Genomic DNA, 19,405 nt, shown 5'->3' on the forward strand with positions numbered 1-19,405 from the left:
TCATCAACACTAGAAAGGCTTGTAAAGGGGGCAGTGAGTAGTTAAGAGATAAATGAGCCTTGTCTACACAGGAGAAATTCCTGTTACCTGGGAGGCTGTAGAAAACAAGTCATCAAATACCAAAGGACATGCAGATTCTAGAAAGTGCTCCAGAAGTATGCTAGTACAGTACACATGCCGCAGGCCTGGCCACCTTCCTTTGGTCAAAAGCTTCCAGCTAATTGGAGATTTCTTCCCCATAGGAACATATATCCAAGTTCATATTACATTGCTAGAACTGGTGTGATTTAAAATTAACTTACATAAACCTTCCTAGAACATACTTATTCAATAAAGCAAAGGCCATCTTTGGACCGTCTTTTTTGAGGCGTCACTCTTAACCAAAAAAAAAAAAAAAGAAAAGAAAAAAAATCCTACTTAGAAGTCATCAGTTGACCAAGAAGTTAGTGACATGAGTTTGTGATGAGCAACTCCTATAGGAGTGGGGCCTTGGAAACTTTGTCCACTTTATAGCCAGGAACCCAGGGTACCAGCTGAAGACCATGGACAAACCCATCGGCTCTCCATCTTGGCTGCACGTTAGGAAAACGTGGGAGCTTTGAAATGCCCTGATGCGTGGGGCCCGTCATGGATCCAGAAAATCAGAATCTCTGGTGATGGGACCCACGCAGCGCATCTCCAGGTGATTCTAAGGTACAGCAAGGTTTGGAAGTCACTAGGCAATGTTTCTTTTATCTCAAATCAGACAAATATTTGCATTTGATTGAATCATCCACCTCCTGAAGCAAACCTTTCTCCAACAGCCCGAGGGAAGAAATGTCCCTCTACACAGCAAAACTCACCACTAAGGTGACATTTCCTCCCTCCCCATGTTCATACTCAAAATTCTATGCTTTTAAATACATTTCTGTCACTATTCTATTTATGCCCCCAAATCCTGTCCCCCTCCTAGCCCACCAAGGTACACTGGCTGAGTATAGATTCAGAGAAGTGAGGAAAATGCCACATTACTTAAGACTTGTACTAGGAGGTCACTCTGAAGCCATTTATGCGCCATGATCATACATGGTAACCCATATACCAGCTGCCCTCACAGCTGCGTCATTGCCAGAAGCCAGATGGTTACTGACAGATGCAATAGCTGTTACTTATTAAGCATATGGTAAAGGACAAGTTAATCCTTCTGGATCTTCAAGTACAGGGCCAAATATGTTCCTTTCTGTAGGAAATTCTTATTCTATGGAGAATAACTTCCCAGCACACTTCATGTTGAGCCTGCAAACACAGTGGGCTTTAGAAGTGTAAAATCTTGTATCCCATCCACTTTGATAATATCAATCTACTCTCCTTGGCCAAAACCTACATGAATTAATAGTACATGCTTTAGAATGTGTTTAAATTATGTCTATGGCGTTTCCATCACCAGCTAGAATTCCAGGGGGATGTGGAAATTCCTGTTTGGTTTCAAAATTCCAGTGGAGACTTGATCTGACACTTTCAACCTTGGGATGGCATTCTTAAGCCTCAAAAGGAATTTCAGTTTGGAGCAGATCCCAATTCATCCCCCCAAATCAGCTTAAGCCTCCAAAGTACCCCTGGGACATCCCTGCCCCATTTCCTTTGGAGGTTTTGCTCTTTTTCCCTGCTTCCTGTTATCTGCCTAAGTGTATCAGGGAGTTAGATGGGGCTAAATGAAATATATAATTCAAAATGAAATAGACACGGCTTGCATAAATACAGCCCTGAGATTTACACTCCCACCCACCCCCTACCCTAGCCGCAAACACTTTTTAAAGTTCCTGAGAGAAGTTAGGAAAGCCTGGAGTTTACTCTCTCTCCCCCATGGAGGGGCAGCCCCATAATCAGAGGCATTTTAAAGTGAAAAAGGACAGAGACATTTCCTTTGCCCAACCTGATCTTGATAAACTTCAGGTACTAAAGTCCAGGGGGTAAATCAGAGATTTAATGGCGGCCAGCTCACCCTTCTGCCCTCATGTTCTCACCAATAATCAATCACAGGGCTGCAAATCTTATCATGAAAAAACAGAGAAATGCAGCAAGAGACTTTGCAAACTCTGCTTTGCTTCCAGGTGCCAGTATTAAGGCACGCATGATGTTACCTCCTGATTCATTAAGAACAGGTCAGAATTGCGTAACTGGGGTGACTTAGAATAAGCAAAAAGTATTTTGGCATTTTTTTCAGACTCAGCTAGGATTTTAGAAAGTTGGAAAGTGGGCTGTGGCTAGGGGAAGTATTTGATCATTTATCCAGGTCCAATCTTCCTATATCTCCAAGTTAAATTCACTAATAAAAAACATACTATTACTGCATTGGCTTGTCGAAGGGAGGAGAGGGCTGTATCCGACTTATTCCCGTACACTCCCCAAAGTGCCCTGCCCACCCCATACATCAGGAAACATATGTGGAACTTAATTTTTGATTGGATGTAGGCAACAAGCACTGGTGCCAATTCCTTTTCAAATTTGATTTCAAAGGAACATAAAATACCAAACTAGGCAACTGAATCCTCTCTAGTTCTTTAATCCATACAAAATGAAAAGACACTTATCTTTGGGATCAGTCCCTGCTGAATGAGCAAAGGCTCATCTTCTCTGAGGCCATCAATGAAGAATCGCTGAACACATTTCAGCAACAGTGAAGCACACAGAAATTCATTTTTATCCAGCTCCTTGGGATTAGACCACACTAAGTTAAAAACTTTACATATAGTTACACACTGGCATTCTGGTTACAGACCAAAAAAACAACTCACTTGCCTTATTTATTGATCTGTCAAGATGGTGTAACAAAAGATTATTATATTTTTGAGGAACGTGGCGCTCTCTCTGTCGAAAATATTCTTTTATTTTCTGAAATCCTTCATCATGCAATGTATTAGTAATAAGTGACTGAAGCTGGAAAGTTGATAGTATGAAAATTACTATTTTTCCCCAAGAACATTTATTTCACAGTACTATTTCTATCATTATTAATAATAATTCAGTGCAGAAATAGAAGGTAAATATAGAGAGTTATATCTTGAACAGTAATCACGTAGACAATGATTTTGTCTTAAGACAGTAGTTGGCAAAATGTGGCTCCTGGACCACCAGCAGCATGAGCACCACCTGGGGACTTGGTAGGAGTCAAACTCTGGGAGCAAGGCCCGTCAGGTGATTCTCATCATGCTAAACTTCGAGAACCGCTGACTTAAGGAAAACTACACCTGAATTACAGGTATCTGTGGGTAAAGACTTTATCCTCCGTAATGTTAGAAATTCTAAACACTATAAAATTCAAGCCTATTATCACTTATTAAGTTACATAAATGATCATAATAGAAGAAAATGGATTCAACAGTAATAATTACAGTTAAAGGCAATTAATATGCAAATTGCCATGATGAAATTGAACTTTTCTGCCTGAAAGCTTGTTAAGACCTATTTCTAAGTGTGTATGTGTATATATATATTTGAATAACAGATACATTCTTAAATATCTGTGCTACAAAAGATATTTTTTAAATGCAGTCCAGTTCTACGGGCTAAATTACAATATTCTTTTCATAAGGAGTCATTTTACTACATACAGCCTGAAATTCCACTTTTTCTTAGTATTGATTTAAATAATGAGACAGCATTTGAAACGAAACATTTAAACAGGTTTTTTAAGTTACCATACAGTAAGCTTTTTTGAGCCAAGTGGGTTAAGTGTTCTGCAGGTGTTAATCCTCACCACCAATCTGGCAGTTAGACTCTTTATCTGGGGATAATAATAGCAAGGCTGTATGAGATCACACAGCTGAGATTCACACTCAGATTCTCTGACTCAGCAGTTCAGGCTTCTTCCTACTTAAAACTCTGCCTGGCTTCTCTATACTCAGAACAAATCCAAACGCTTTGCCTTGGTCTACAAGGCTCTGCATGATTTGATCTCTGTCAGTTTCTCCTGCCTGACTGCCCTGCTGAGTCCTAGAATAAGTCAAGCTCTTCCTTGCCTCAGGGCCTTTGCACTGGCTGTTCTATGCCTCGGCTGCTTCTCCCCACCACTTACCATTCTGGCTCCTTGTCACCCCTCAGATCTCAGCTTCAGTATCATCTTTTCAAGTAGGTCTTCCAGGACCTAAAGTTAGTCAACTGCCTCCCTCCCCCAGCAATTATTCTCCATCACAACACCCCGTTCCTTTTCTTCCTACTACCTTATTTTGTTCCTAATCTGTCTCTGACTCTCTGCCAGGCTGAAAGCTCTATGAAAGCAAACATTGTGTCTGTTTTGTTCAATACTGTCTACCTCCACCTAGAACAGTGCTAGGTACAAAATAGATTAGGATATTAGGGTAATCAAAGGCAAAATTGACAAGACGTGGTGATAAACTGGATGTGAGAGATTAGGGAAGTAGGAGAAGAGGATTCTTCTGCCTCTTGTTGAGCAACTGGAGGAAAAAGTATGCCGACAGCCCAGGAAACACAGAACTAGAGAGAGCACACAAAGAATACAAACTTGATCTTTACATAGAAAGCATCCTGTGCCATGCCGCTCCCATCCTTTTCCTGAACAGACTGCAAAGGAACTTCCTTCTCCTGTGTACAAAAAGAGATTTTTTAAAAAATTTTATTTCAAAGAAATGCATTAAGTTTTAATATAAAGGTTCATATTGTTTTCCTGAACAAAGCTTTTCATTCATTCATGCCAGTGATTATAGATCTAAGACACTACCTTAAAAAAAAAAACCAAAAAAATAATAATAAAAAAAACACCAAAAGCTTTATCCAACCTTCTTTAACACTGCCTCTGACAAATACAAACTATTACAAGAAGCAAACATCACTGTAATAAATGATCACAAAAAAATAAATGTAAACTCTATAATGGCAACTATAAAAAAGACTTTGAATTAATGAGCGGTTTTTAGAATGACAGCTTGGAAAATAAAGTTTTTCAGAGTGCGTTTCAAGCCCAGTCATGAGTTTAAGCTTTATGTTCCTGACTTATATGAATTTTAAATGTGACTCTAGGGCTTCCCTGGTGGCGCAGTGGTTGAGAGTCCGCCTGCCAATGAAGGGGACACGGGTTCGTGCCCCGGTCTGGGAGGATCCCACATGCCGCGGAGCGGCTGGGCCCGTGAGCCATGGCCGCTGAGCCTGCGCGTCCGGAGCCTGTGCTCCGCAGCGGGAGAGGCCACAACAGTGAGAGGCCCGCGTACAGCAAAAAAAAAAAAAAAGTGACTCTAGGACTTAAAACTGAAACTTCAAGGATTGAACAGCAACAACAAGAAAATTTACAAAACATTGAGTAATGGGTTGTTACACGTTTTCTTCAAGAAGTAATCCGTGTATCTACCAACCTCGTTTTCACAAACATGCTAAATAACAGCATCTCATCGGCTCACTTCATCCCAAAAATCAAAGAATAATTTAAAAAAATTTTATTAACCTCTTCCAAAGAGGTTGAAAAAAAATCTAGCTTGGGCTAACGGTCCTATATGTACTTGACCACAATCCTTAAATATCAGCATATTTTACAATATCATCATTATAAGTATGAAAAACAGGATGAATTCAAACACCAAAATCCATACTTGTTTTTTTTCCCACCAGCAGTGTATTCAGTAAAGTGAACGCTGAAAAGTAGAATCACTAACGGTACCAATCCACCTCCCAGCCCGCGACCCCAATCCCTGGGCGGCGGGTCCCAGCACTTGGGGTAGATCTGGGGCCCCGAGTGGGTTAACGTCATTGCACTTTCTACTCAGCGAGGGAGAAAAGCGGCTGGGAAAACATCCCGAGCAACTTAAAGAATCATCTCGTCGCCTTCAAACATCAATATTTCAGTTCCCGCTTCTCCGAACGCTTTACTAGCGAGGGACCACACGTTTCTACCCTGCTTCATGCACCCACAGAAAGCTGCCAATAAACTCCAAGCAAACCTGAGGACGTGAAGCGCCCCAAGGGCCCCCGAAGAGCTCTTCCCACGGCGGCGGCCGGGGATTGTAGCCGGCGCCGGGTCTCTGGGCGAGCAAGCGAGGCTCCGAGCCCAGAGGCCGACGGACGCGCTCCCTGGCGCCCGCCTAGAACGGCGGAGAGGAGGCCGGGGCTCGACGGGTGCCCGGCTCCGCTCGAGGTCACTCACCTCCTGCATCCCGAGGCTCCCGACAGGCCGCCGCGCACCCGCCCCGGGGCGCACACCCGGACCAGGACGCGCCCCGCCGCTGCGCCGCTCTCAGCCCCCGCGCTTCCGCCGTCCGAGGCCCGAGCGGGCGAGGATGCGCTGCGGCGAGAGCACGGGGAGCCCACGGCTCCCGGACGCCAAGCTTCCCCGGAACTCTAATTAATAAACCCGCCCCTGAAAATCTACCAGAGTCCCGTGTTTGAGAAGCGAGAAAAGCTCGCGAGTTAACTGGCAATCAAGGTCAGGCCACCTGGGCGCACGCACAAGCACCTTAGGAAAAGCGATTACTTAAAGGACGTAAACCTGTCGGAGAAATTCTACGCTGATAGGCGTCCCCTGTGCGGAAGCCGGCTGTTTTCTCTCCACCTTTAACGGCTGGTAGAGCTGGTTGTGATCCATTGATACTGCTATAGACTGAAATCGAACTTTCCCCATAGGAACCAGATTAGTCTCCGAAATTGTGAGTTTATTCCTAATATCACAAAAGAAGTGTTTTGTTGTTTTGTTTTAATACATACCCCGGTGTGCTCAGTCAAAATAAAATAAAAACAAACATTTTCATCCAGTCTGCTTGTTTTCTGCTCACTTCCTTTAACCCAACAAGAATGTGTACTTATGGCCCGGTTTCGGCTGATAGGTTGGTTGTCTGTTATGTGAACAGGGTGGCAAAAATAAGTTGGACTGGAGTTTTCTTTTAAAAAGCAAGCAAGCAGACAAGACCCCTCAAATCCAAACATTCCTTGTAAAAAATCAACTTGTGTTATAAGTAGATGCTATGGGTATTTCGTGTCATGAGGTTTACAGAAGATATTTGTTTACATCAAACCAAAACATAATATAACCAGAATCTCTGCCTTGTACCTCCAGTCCATTCAAAACAATACATACTTATTTCAAAACTCATCATATCCATTTCCTGGCAAATATGACGTAAATATACTTACATTAATTTACCTATTTTAATCTAAACCAAGTAAATTCAAAGCCCTTTTCCTTTGCTTTTGTATTAATGGACTTTTACTATTTCAAAATACTAGCCAAGGAAGAGCCAGCTGTGAATATAAAGTGTTCTGAATCAATGCAAATATTAGTGCAGGAAAAATGGAAGGATAACGACAAATAATCAAAATACAGTTTAAAAGCACGCTATTTTAGAGAATAAAACAGGTAATACAATAAGAATATAATATAAAACAAAATTAAAGTTTTCTTAATATTCGTTTAAAAGTTTTAATCAATTATTTTCAGACTTTGGGGAAAACATACATCCTTTCAAACTTTATGGTTGTTAACACAGTCAAAAATTCAGGAGAAGTTAAAGATAACACCACAGACAACACCATTTATTTATTATATTTTGTTATATTTTCACTTTGATTAGCTTCTTTTACTAACATGTTTTACCCAGACATAATTTTAGGGCAACTTGGAATACGTATTCTAATTCTGCTCAAACTAAATATGGTGGAGACAATGACATTTCTTTGGCCACCGGAATCTAATTAGGAAAAAAAGTATTTGATTAATTGATTTAGCTTTAACTTTAAAAAAATTGTACTTATTTATATTTTTGAAGGGTAAGGACTCTCTAGAAATATTCCAAAGTTACAGAGACAAGAAATAGTCTTAACAATGTTTACAATAAGACCAGAAATTAGTTTCCATGAATTCTCAGAAATAATTTTAAGCTAGTTTTTGAAGTTATGTAAAGAACATTTTAAAGAGTACATTATCTTAAACTTCACAAAGAAATGTCAATTTGTAAATAAATAAATAGAGAAGTGTAATTTTAACCTTTGAAAAACAAAACAACGCAAAAAAGCAACTGAATAACAGGGGCTGCCGGGCCGGTAGGCGGTTAATATGATGAAAGTTTGTGGACGCAACTAGTAGGTAAAGAGTGAACGCGTTTCCTCCTTTCCTCCCAGACCTCCGCGGCAACTCTGTGGGAGTGATTTTAACCAGAAACGCTGACCGACACTACCAAAGAGAACTTTGGGGACGAGGGGGTGGGAAGAGGCTGGGGGATGAACTAGTCACTTTCTTCTTTGAGCACTTTGCGCCTCTGCTTGGGGGTGGGGGAAGGGTGGGGAGAAATCCCAGCTTGAAACCAGAGAAAGAAGAAAATTCGTGTAATTACCCAAATCTGGCCTTTCCCGTCTCGGGAGTTCTCTGCCGGTCGGCTGCTCGGAGTCGAACTTCACTATCGGGTTGACTTTTCTAACAAGCCTGACTGTGCCCCCGACCAGGCAGGTTAAGAGGACCGGAGTGTGGACGAGGTTCGCTTCCTGGGGTTGTAAGGGCGCATCTGCTTTTCCCGCCTTTCGCCAGAAGAAGAGGCTGTAATCCTGCGACGGGCGCTGGCCTGGGCGCCCTCCAGGCCGGCTCCCAAGAAGCATCAGTCCGCGCCCCTGGTGCGCGCTCGGCGGTGCTGAGTCTAGGGCCCGCAGATCTCGGGATTTGCCGGGATGTAGGTTGCGAGCATCCTCCTCTAACAATGATCCGCCTTTAGAGGCCGGCTTCTCCCTGGCTACGGCTGGGAACTGGAGCGTGTAGCCCGCAGAACAAGGGCGCAAGGAATAAACTCCGGAAACCCACCTTCCCTTGCTGCCCGGAGCGGCTGAAGAGCGACTTAAGTCACTTCAATCGGTTTCTTGTATTGGGCGCTTCCAATCACCCTAATGAAACGGAGGCACAGGTGAAGAAGGCCTGGGCTCAACCCTGGTGAGCCCACGGCGCTCTACGCTCTCACCTGGTTCCTCCAGTCTCCAGAAAGCCTCCGCAGACGGAAGGGGTGTAAATAGAATTTTGTCGTGGTATTTTCACGACAATACCGATGAAGACTATTTTTTTTAAGGGTCGTTTCAGGTGGATGGCGATTGAGAACTCACTGAGCCCCAAAGCCTCTTTCAAACAGATAAGGAAATAGGCTCAGAAGTAGCCGAGGCGGCAGAGAGAACTACGGGTTTGGGGGCAGAACTCAGCCCCTTCCTCCCCCTCCGCCTCCCCCTAGCTCATCTCCCCAACCTTCTCCGGGTTCGCTTTCCAGGACTCTCTTCCCACAGGGCCAGGTCTCTCCGCAGCCCCCGGGAGCAGGCGGCCTCCTGGGCCGACGACCACACGGGGACCTTCGGCACTCCCTCGGACGTCCCTCCTCCCCCCACCTCCCCCCGAGGATGAGCACAGATTCCAGACCACGCGCACCAGCTACAACAAAATCTCCGAAAAGGGTCGGCCCAAAGCCAGCTGGCCTGCGCACATCTACTCAGGCTAGGGCGCGCGGCAGCCGAGGCTCTTACAGGCGGTGCCCGGGCTGCCAGGCAATGGAGCATTGTCTCTCGGGACTTTGCTGGAAAGGCTCTGTCTGGAAAGCCTCCCTCTAGATCCAATCCGAAACCCCAGAGGCGGGGCGCGGTTAGGGAAACAAAACTGATTTTCAACTTACATGAGACACTCCAACCTCCCCCCCGCCCTGGCCCGCCTTGGCTTCAGTCTCCCGTCACCCCAAGGGCTCAGGTCAACCTCCCTCTCCGGTCCCAGTTCTGCCCGGGAGGGGATGACAGGCCCTGCTAGTGCCCGGAGCGTGGGAGCTGGCGGGTGAGCGAGGAAAGGCGGAGCGGGGCGGGACGGGGAGGGACGGGGTGTATCCGTATAAACGTGTGGGTAGCTGCCTGGCGCCCGCGCTGCGCTCCGACGGGAGACCTTTCAGCACCGCGGCCAAGGACATGGCTCCGCCCCAGTCCTTAACCCTTGTTCGCCGCTTCTGGATTTCGAAATCAGTCTCTCTGTCTCTGTCTCTCTCCACTTTCCCCTAAGACGGGGAGAATCACCTTGGGCACCTCTGGGTTGGTTTGTTTTTCTTCTGTCTTTCAGGATCCTGGGCGGAGAGCGCCAGCGAGGAGGGCCAGATGCCGGCGGAGGCGGGGCAGCAGGCGGACGGTGCGTGTTCCCACGGGATGAAGCTCAGCTGGGACATCAACGACCCGCAGATGCCTCGGGTGCGTGAAACCCCCGCGCGCGCGGCGCTGTCCATCCAAAGAGGAGGGATGTCCTTGCAGAGACTGTGGACAGACCTCACCTCCACCCCCAAACACACACCCCTGAGAGTCCTCCAGTGTACAAGGACCCCACAAATGGCAGAGCTGGGTTCAGAGATGTGTCTTCTCCCAGCTCTTACCTCGCGCTTGTTAGAAAACACGCCGAAAGCAACAGGAACTGTCAATCAGGCTCCAAGCTCCAGGTCATCTGGCGGGAACCGGACACCTCGTCCTTCACTTTTTTTTTTTTTTAACATCTTTATTGGGGTATAATTGCTTTACAACGGTGTGTTAGTTTCTGCTTTATAACAAAGTGAATCAGCTATACATATACATATGTTCCCATATCTCTTCCCTCTTGCGTCTCCCTCCCTCCCACCCTCCCTATCCCACCCCTCCGGGTGGTCACAAAGCACCGAGCTGATCTCCCTTGTGCTATGTGGCTGCTTCCCACTAGCTATCTACCTTACGTTTGGTAGTGTATATATGTCCATGCCTCTCTCTCGCTTTGTCACAGCTCACCCTTCCCCCTCCCCATATCCTCAAGTCCGTTCTCCAGTAGGTCTGTGTCTTTATTCCTGTCTTACACCTAGGTTCTTCATGACATTTTTTTCCTTAAATTCCATATATATGTGTTATATATATATATATGTGTGTGTTAGCATACGGTATTTGTCTTTCTCTTTCTGACTTACTTCACTCTGTATGACAGACTCTAGGTCCATCCACCTCATTACAAATAGCTCAATTTTGTTTCTTTTTATGGCTGAGTAATATTCCACTGTATATATGTGCCACATCATCTTTATCCATTCATCCAATCATGGGCACTTAGGTTGTTTCCATCTCTGGGCTATTGTTAAATAGAGCTGCAATGAACATTTTGGTACATGACTCTTTTTGAATTTTGGTATTTTGGTATTTGGTATTTGGAAATTTGGTATTTTCTCAGGGTATATGCCCAGTAGTGGGATTGCTGGGTCATATGGTAGTTCTATTTGTAGTTTTTTAAGGAAACTCCATACTGTTCTCCATAATCCGCTGAGTCTCTCCTTATCCATTCTTTGCCATCCACGAGAAAGGTAGGGGAGAATCTTGGCTAATGTAGACATCAGTGCTTCTCACGCAGCAAAACTGTGAGATAGGACCGTAAATCTCGGTGACCCGACTCTTATTAAACAGCAGGACTTGGGCCATTAGACGCCTGCCCCGGCTGCCTGGATGAAGCGCGGCTCCTGGGGGGGCCTCTCTAGTCATGCCAACCAGGGCACAGGCGCCCGGAGAGCCCCTGGAATCCGGCTTTTGGACGCAACTTCTGAGATTACTTCTCTAATGACAAGGAAATCACCATCATCCGTTTAGGGTGAATTTGTTTTATTTTGTTTTGTTTTAACGGAACGAAGGGGTTTGGAGTCTAGTACAGGGAATGAGCTGGGCAGTTATAATTGGTCATACTGGTTTGGGGAAAAACTGCAAAGTGACTTTAAAGTCCTGGGTGTATAGGTGGAGGGAGAGTTAGGAGCGACCTGGGAAGCATTCGCGAAGGCGGATTCCTGGCAGTGCTGTGGTATAGGGGTAAGAGACCTGGCCTTTATTCAGCACCTACTACGTGCCGCATATAACAGTTCATTAGCAAGGTCGTCTAGCCTCTCAGAGAGATCAGTACTTTGGGGGATGTGCGTGTTTGCAGTAAGTTTGTCTATTTTCAAGTCTGCCTACTTTAGAGCCACACTGTGCCGTTTTTGTGAAAGTGGACCGCAGTACAGCAAGGGCATCTCATTCTCACTGACTTCTGTCCGCATACATCTTCAAAGGAAAAAAAAAATCTAATCTTGCATTTTAGAAATGAGCCACATCCAAATAAGGGAAGGATGGTTCCTCTCATGAGTATTATTCTGGACTTCCCATGTAAATGTGAATCATTTCTCCTCTGGGAGATTGGTCCTTAAACAGAGAGAAAGTGTGTGTGTGTGTGTGTGTGCGCGCGTGACATCTCAAAAGAGGCAGGTGCACTGGGCTATGGAAAGAGAACTGGAGAAAGAGGATCCTAGCCCTGCTCTGACAAACCAAAGGAGGAAGAGCGAAACTAGCTGTATGACCTTGAGACAGTTCCTGAATTTGCCTTAGTCTCAGGTTGCTCACCTGTCATCAAGCCGTGGAATTAGATAACAATCTTAAATTGTCGTCCAGATCTACTGTCATGTTCGGTGTGTGCACGCTTGTCGGTATGTGACCCCATGTGCTCCCCTGCACCAAGACATTAGAGCAAATGAAACCCAATCTAGGAGTCCTCCATTCTTGTTTTGATTTTAAAATGCAGTCTCTGTGTCTTCATTTTCAGTGGCACTACTTTGGTAGTGGGGGTCTAGTCTGTACCCTTGCAGGGGAGTGCGAACAAAATATTCTCTTCTGGAAAACTGTCTATTTGTTACTAAGGTCCTTAAATTGAAATATTCACTTTAAACACAAAGATATAGCATTTAGCGTAAACTTAGAGTTGCTAGCACATCATTATATATTTCATTTGTGATGTACCTTAAGTTAATGTATTGACTTATGTCAATTATATTTCTGAGAAAAGATAAATAATGCCTATTAGTAATAATAACGATTTCAACAATATCTCTGCGGTTTTGGAAACAAAATTGCCCATTTACCTATTACTGTTAGAATGTACAATACTAACGTGGTACACAAGTCTGAATTGTCCAGCTAAGAATACTTTTGCTTTGCAGATGTTGGATCTAATTATCCTGGGCTGGGGGAAGGGAGAGAAGGTGTACATGGCTTACTACTGTAATAATAGTTTTCTGAGCCTCTATCATACCAGGAAGGTCAGTGGGGCCCGGCTGCCACAGATCTTCTTTTTAAATCCCAGCTATGCCACTGGAGAAGGTTATCCATCTAACTTCCACTTCCTTATCTATTAAATAAGAGGAAGGATGCCTAAGAGGCAAAGTTGTTGTGAGGATTGTAGATACTGCATCATGTGGTTTTATGGGCCATACTGTCTCTGTCCCAAATACTCAGCTCTGCACTGTAGTGAGAAAACAGCCACAGACCCTACATAGACGAATGTACATGGCCATGTCCCATTACAACTTTATTTATGGATACCGAAGTTTGAATTTCATATGCTTTTCGTGTGTCACAAAATGTAGTTCTTTTGATTTTCCGCCCAACCATTAAAAAATATAAAAATCATTCTTAGTTTGTGGGCTGTACTAAACCAAGTGGCAGGCTGGGTTCGGCCCATGGTCCCTAGTTTGTACAAGAACCATATTGCAGTATAAATAATGCAGAATATGGACAAAGGACCGCCAAATGTGAATAGTAAAGCAGTGCTCAGTATTTTACATATAACATTATTTTAGCCATGCAGTTCTTTGTGTAGTAGAATGACAGTCCATATTGCTCTGGGAAGAGGTTAGCTTAACAGGCTCCACCAAATGCTTGGGTTTACCTTATGGTTAGGCTGTCATCATAACACCCTTGTACACCTGGAGGGCTAATTTGGGAAACTGTTCATGTCTCTCTGATGTTGTGCTGGGTATCAAGCCAAGAGCTTTTGAAGAAAAAGCACTGGATGGAAGTAAAGGTATTTACAGGCTCAACTGTATGTCAGCGATAGAACTTTCCAATCACTTTTTGCCCTGGTGCTTTACTGATTAACTAGAAAATATCTGTAACATTTAAATACACCGAGAAGTGGTATAACATAGTGGTAAGGAGAATAGGCTCTGGGGTCAAACTGTGAGGGCTCAAATCCTAGAGCCAAGTCTTACTAGCTGTGTGACCTTGGGCAAGTCAATGAAGCTCTCTGGTCTCCATTTACTATTCTATTAAATGGGGATAATAATAGTACCTATTGTCTGTATGCAGTATGAAGGCTAGATGAACGAATACATGTACAGCTTTTAGAATATAAGCACTATGTAAGCATCAATTTATAGCCAGTTGTCAGAAGGGCATACACAGGATGAGTGACATTTTGTAAGAGCACAGTTTCTGGAATTAAAAAGACCCAGTTTTATCCTAATGTGCTTGGGGAAGATTAAAGCCGTGCTGTCTCCGGTTTGGGCTTGATGAACTTGACTACCCGTCCTTCTGGGCGCCTTCCCAGGAGCCAGACCACTTCGACCGCTTCTGCGAGTGGCCGGACGGCTACGTGCGCCTCATCTACCGCAGTGGCGAGAAGAAGGCGCAACGCCATCTGAGCGGCTGGGCCATGCGGAACACCAACAACCACAACGGCCACATCCTCAAGAAGTCGTGCCTGGGCGTGGTGGTGTGTGCGCGGGACTGCACCCTGCCCGACGGCTCCCGTCTGCAGCTGCGGCCTGCCATCTGCGACAAAGCCAGGCTGAAGCAGCAGAGTGAGCTATGGGACTAGGAACGGGGTGGCCTTGCGGTCGTGAGTTCCCTATTCCCAGCGAATTTCCCCTTCCTTCCTTCTGGAGGCTCTGGGGTCAGGTTGTTATTACTATTTCTCGCCTCTGGCTTTGCAGAGAAGGCATGCCCCAACTGTCATGCTGCTTTGGAGTTGATCCCCTGTCGAGGGCACAGCGGGTACCCTGTAACCAACTTTTGGCGGCTTGATGGCAATGCAATATTTTTTCAGGTAGGTGGGGGGACACCACAGTTTGTGATGGACATTCTCATCATGTCACAGGGACCAAACCTCCTGCCATGTATCTCAGGAGCCCTGGACCAAACCAGATACAGCTCTGGTGGCCAGAAATAGGTGCTGGGGTTCCCAGGGCCTTACCAGGCTCCTAGGAATTAGTTCAGCTACTGTGTGCTCTCTAAGGGGGAGAGGGTGAACCTACTTATAGTTGTTTTCATATGGCAAAAGGACTGTTAGGTCATCTTTTAAGATGTCTATTATTGGTGCAGTTTTATTTGTTCAAGAATTTTTTTCCGGGCTTCCCTGGTGGCGCAGTGGTTGAGAGTCCGCCTGCCGATGCAGGGGATGCGGGTTCGTGCCCCAGTCCGGGAAGATCCCACATGCCGCAGGGCGGCTGGGCCCGTGAGCCATGGCTGCTGAGCCTGCGCGTCCAGAGCCTGTGCTCCGCAACAGGAGAGGCCACAGCAGTGAGAGGCCCGCGTACCGCAAAAAAAAAAAAGAAAAAATCTTTTTCCCTGTCTCTTGGAAAAAACAAACAACTTGGGGCACTGGGAAAGGCACACTCAATTTTTGACCAGTGTTGCCAGCTCCCCTCAGAGGAATAATGTGATTCATCTCCTTATTAATGCAGGCCAAGGGAGTTCATGATCACCCAAGACCAGAGAGTAAATCAGAGACAGAAGCTCGAAGAAGTGCTATCAAGAGACAAATGGCTTCTTTTTACCAACCCCAGAAAAAGAGAATTCGAGAACCCGAGGTAATAGGGAGCTGACATTACACTTGTGGTCTGTGTTCACCGTCATCACAAAATGCACTGAGAATTATGTAAAATAATTTAAAAGGTTTCATTTTATGTGAAAATTATATACCTCTAACAATGTCATTGAATCAACATTTTGAATAGGGTTTCTAATTCCTTCTTCTTCTTGATAAAAAAGCAGAATATCTCTACAGTTAATGATAGAGTGAGCATGTGAGCTGACATCCTAATACAAGGGCAATTATCGAATGGTCATACAGAAAGAAATAGGTGCATACCAATGACTGAACGGTGCATCTTTGAGAGGGTCCTTTTCATTATTTACATAGAACAGATAAAATTTCTTTGGGCAACTTGATCCAGTTTGGCTGTTCAACCACAGTATGCCAAGGAGGCAGAATATTAGTTGGAGGATAAGAGACACTGGCCTTGTTTGAGCACTTTCTATGTGCCACGCACATAGGGTTTAAGTCTTACACATGAATTGGTCACAAAAGCCTTAAGAAGAAATTACTGTTATTAAGCCCCATTTTTTAACACCTTTATGGGAGTATAACTGCTTTACAATGGTGTGTTAGTATACATATAGCCCCATATCTCCTCCCTCTTTAAGCCCCATTTTTAAGTGAGGAATCTGAGGCTCAGAGAGGTTAAGTAACTTGTTCAGTGCGTGAGGGACAGTCAGGATTTGAACCCAGGTCTGCGTCAGGCTCCTGAGCCTCTGCTGTTATGCACATAGTATAGGGAGAACAGACCATCTGCCACTCAGACCCACCCTGCCTGGCTACCACGGGCCCTCCTAATTCAGCAGCGTGGAATCCAAGCCTGAGCTCAAGCTGTGAAGTTCCCGGACCATGCGCTCAGATCATGTTTCTGAGCTCCTAACACACAGCCCACCAACCGAAAGCTTGTTATTTGGTCGGTTGACGACCGTTACAGGTGAGGGTGTCCACGCAATTTACATCTTTATTTACAAATAAAAATTTGTGTCATTTCTTTAGGCAGGAGAGAATCAAGATAACGGTGGCCATTTCAGCAACATACCTTCCCTGGAGAACCCAGAGGAGTTTGATATAATCCCTGACACTGGCTTCCCTGTTCCAGGGCAGCCTTGCTTTTCCTTTCCAAACTCGGATGCTTACAAAGCTACCTGTGACCTAGCTGCCTTTCAAGGAGATATAGTACCACCCTTTCAGAAATATCCAAACCCAAGAATCTTTTTGCCTAGGCCACCCTGCAGCTATGAATTGGTAGGCCCTGGTTACACAAATTCAGGCCCGTATTATCCCACCCTTTATAAAGATGCCAGCAGTATTCCTGATGACACGGACTGGGTTCATCTGAATGCACTGCAATACAATATCAACTCCTACGGCAGCTTTGAGAGAAGCTTTGATTTCACCAGTAAACAGCCTGGCTGGAAACCAGCTCTTGGAAAAGCTGACCTTGGGGAGAGCACTGACCATGGACAGTTCCAGGCCGCGGCCGCTCGCCCTTATTACAACCCAGAGCTTCCCTCCAGGTACCTCACGACGGCCCCACCATCTGCTCCAGCCCTGCAGACAGTGATCACCACCACCACCAAAGTGTCCTACCAGGCCTACCAGCCCCCTGCTCTGAAATGCTGTGACAATGTGCGGGAAGTTACGAGCCTTTCTGGCTGTAACTATGATTCTGAAAACACCCAAATGTCCATTTATCTGGAAGACTTGGACCTTCCAGCTACAGTCGCCATGGCAGCCTCTCCAACAGCATCACTTCCTTTGAAAATTCCTGGAGATTGCCGGACCATCAGACACACTTTGCCTTTTCCTCAAGACTCAGCACCCTCCTGGACAGACGGAGCAGAGACGTGGGATGTGTGTCCATCTGGACCGGGGTCTACAATTGGTTATTCAGAGAGAATCAGTCCGTTCTTTAGCTATGACCATGAGGACTTTTGAACAACAGTCCTGGGGCACAGCATAATATTGGTCTCCATGCAGGCGGTAGAACATGACATGGCAACTCTCTCTTAAGTTGGGAGATTCATTTAGCATGCAAAGAAATATATATATTATATATGTATATAGATAATAGTAAAACCAATTATCAGCGGAGTAAATTATAGGTTGGAAATGTTTAGATAATCTAGAGAAATCTTGCACAGTATTTTACTTTTTTTTTTTTTTGCCATGCCACTCGGCTTGTGGGACCTTAGTTCCCAGACCAGGGATTGAACCCGGGCCCCCTGCAGTGGAAGCGCAGAGTCCTAACCACTGGACCACCAGGGAAGTCCCTGCATGGCATTTTCAAACCCACTACAGTACATAGAATTAGGTCTGCAATGAGACTGTTCCAAATGAACAAATAAGCATGAAAGTTAACGAGCTAAGTAAGTCCATTTAGTTTGTTAGCTGGAGTAGAAGTCAAGAATCCTGGCTCTCACCCCAAGCCTTTTCCCACTGGATCATATTAAGGAATTTCACAAATCTCTCTTCAGCCCTTAGGGGTTGTCAAAATAGCCTTGGGAAGAAATCTTTACAATCTTATCTCCTGAGTCATTTCCTAAGATTTTACTTAGCATTTAAAACCTGTTAAAATAACTTCAGGAAGTAATTTTGATCATTTTATCTGCAAAGTATATATCTATATATTTCTTTTTAAGAAATCTACCGTGTTGCAATGATAAAGTGCAGTTGTTTTTAAGAGAATTTTGTTTTCCAGTATCAGCTGAACACCTTTTCTTAACACTGATGAATGTTTTCCTAACAGAGACAGCCTAACACTGATGATACGTATTTGATTCATTTTTATTGTACTATAATATACATTTTCTCCAGTTAGGTTTCAAAATTAGAATAGAGATGTTTTATTCAAATTTAGCTTTACTGTTCCTTTGTTACTCCTCATAAATGTAATTGATAATGTTATTCAATTAAACATAATGAAGACATTTAAAAATAATGTAGCTGATGCTTGAGTTATTTCAAAACAAAAATAGGAAAAAATGTTCATATTATAACCTGGGAAACAGTTGTTATAATAGATTAAACATATTAGTTTATTTAAGTTTTGTACTTTTAGAAAAAACTATTTGCTATGCTGATAACGGAAATCCTCTCCGAAACAGTGCGCACACGTGCACACACACACACACACACACACACACACACACACACCCCTTTTGCACAGCTCCCAGTGCTTAGTGAAAATATTCAGTTTTCAAATAAAAACAAACTATGTAAATAAATTTTTGAGAATGGAGTGGGGGAAGGATTATCCTCAAATTTGCATAGAATACCCAATTTGCACAACTAAATTGCAATAAATCAGATGCCATTTTAAATCTTTGAGATTTACATACTGCTCACCTGATTCAGAAAGCCCTCATACACTGATGTAGTAAATACATGCAGTACTGGCCACAAGATTAAATAAATATCATCACATGCCTATTCCCTAGCCAACTTTTTCTCAAAGGAAAGGACGCCTAGTACACTCATGGACTACTTTTTTCTTTAGACTTCCATTGCCAAAACTCGCAGCTTCTAATCATACCTAACATTTGTATAGCACTTACGTGGGCCAGACACTGTTCTAAGCCCTGAACATGTATTAATTTATTTAATCTTCATAACAGTCCTCTGAGTTACCTGAGAGAGGCCAAATGATTTTCACAGTAAGTGGCAGAGCTGGAATTTGAATTCATCTCCAGAGACCCTGCTTTTAAGCACCACATTACATTAGCTTTGATTAGTTATTTATCAATGAAATCCCATTAGTACTTCGCAAGTATTGTACTTGGCATGAAGTAGAGAGTTTTATTACTT

General features: G+C 44.3%; 2 protein-coding genes across 2 annotated transcripts in view; one reads left to right on the plus strand and one right to left on the minus strand.

Moving 5' to 3' along the window:
• Positions 1 to 19,405, minus strand: part of LOC101270824 (transmembrane protein 14C) — a 165,591-nt gene that overhangs the window by 63,003 nt on the left and 83,183 nt on the right. Inside the window, exons 8-10 of the mRNA XM_033408087.2 lie at positions 4,513 to 4,581; positions 2,779 to 2,916; positions 2,571 to 2,690 (exon numbers count right to left, since the gene is read on the minus strand). Of these exons, the coding sequence (XP_033263978.1) occupies positions 2,571 to 2,690; positions 2,779 to 2,916; positions 4,513 to 4,581 (327 nt within the window). The remainder of the gene's footprint in view (positions 1 to 2,570; positions 2,691 to 2,778; positions 2,917 to 4,512; positions 4,582 to 19,405) is intronic.
• Positions 10,078 to 17,587, plus strand: GCM2 (glial cells missing transcription factor 2). Its single transcript, XM_004281037.4, has 5 exons — positions 10,078 to 10,167; positions 14,330 to 14,582; positions 14,715 to 14,827; positions 15,465 to 15,590; positions 16,595 to 17,587. The coding sequence occupies exons 1-5, from the start codon at positions 10,078 to 10,080 to the stop codon at positions 17,534 to 17,536; spliced, it is 1,524 nt and encodes a 507-aa protein (XP_004281085.2). The 3' UTR covers positions 17,537 to 17,587.

Source organism: Orcinus orca, chromosome 10 (genome assembly GCF_937001465.1).
Source record: "Orcinus orca chromosome 10, mOrcOrc1.1, whole genome shotgun sequence".
Lineage (NCBI taxonomy): Eukaryota > Metazoa > Chordata > Mammalia > Artiodactyla > Delphinidae > Orcinus > Orcinus orca.

What these genes read in the sequence shown, in the direction of transcription:
- GCM2 (XM_004281037.4), top strand. Translation starts at nt 10,078, where the DNA reads ATGCCGGCGGAGGCGGGGCAGCAGGCGGACGGTGCGTGTTCCCACGGG. An exon ending in AGCCAGGCTGAAGCAGCAGA is followed by an intron (nt 14,583 to 14,714) that starts GTGAGCTATGGG and finishes CTGGCTTTGCAG; the next exon opens with AGAAGGCATGCCCCAACTGT. An exon ending in GCAATGCAATATTTTTTCAG is followed by an intron (nt 14,828 to 15,464) that starts GTAGGTGGGGGG and finishes TTATTAATGCAG; the next exon opens with GCCAAGGGAGTTCATGATCA.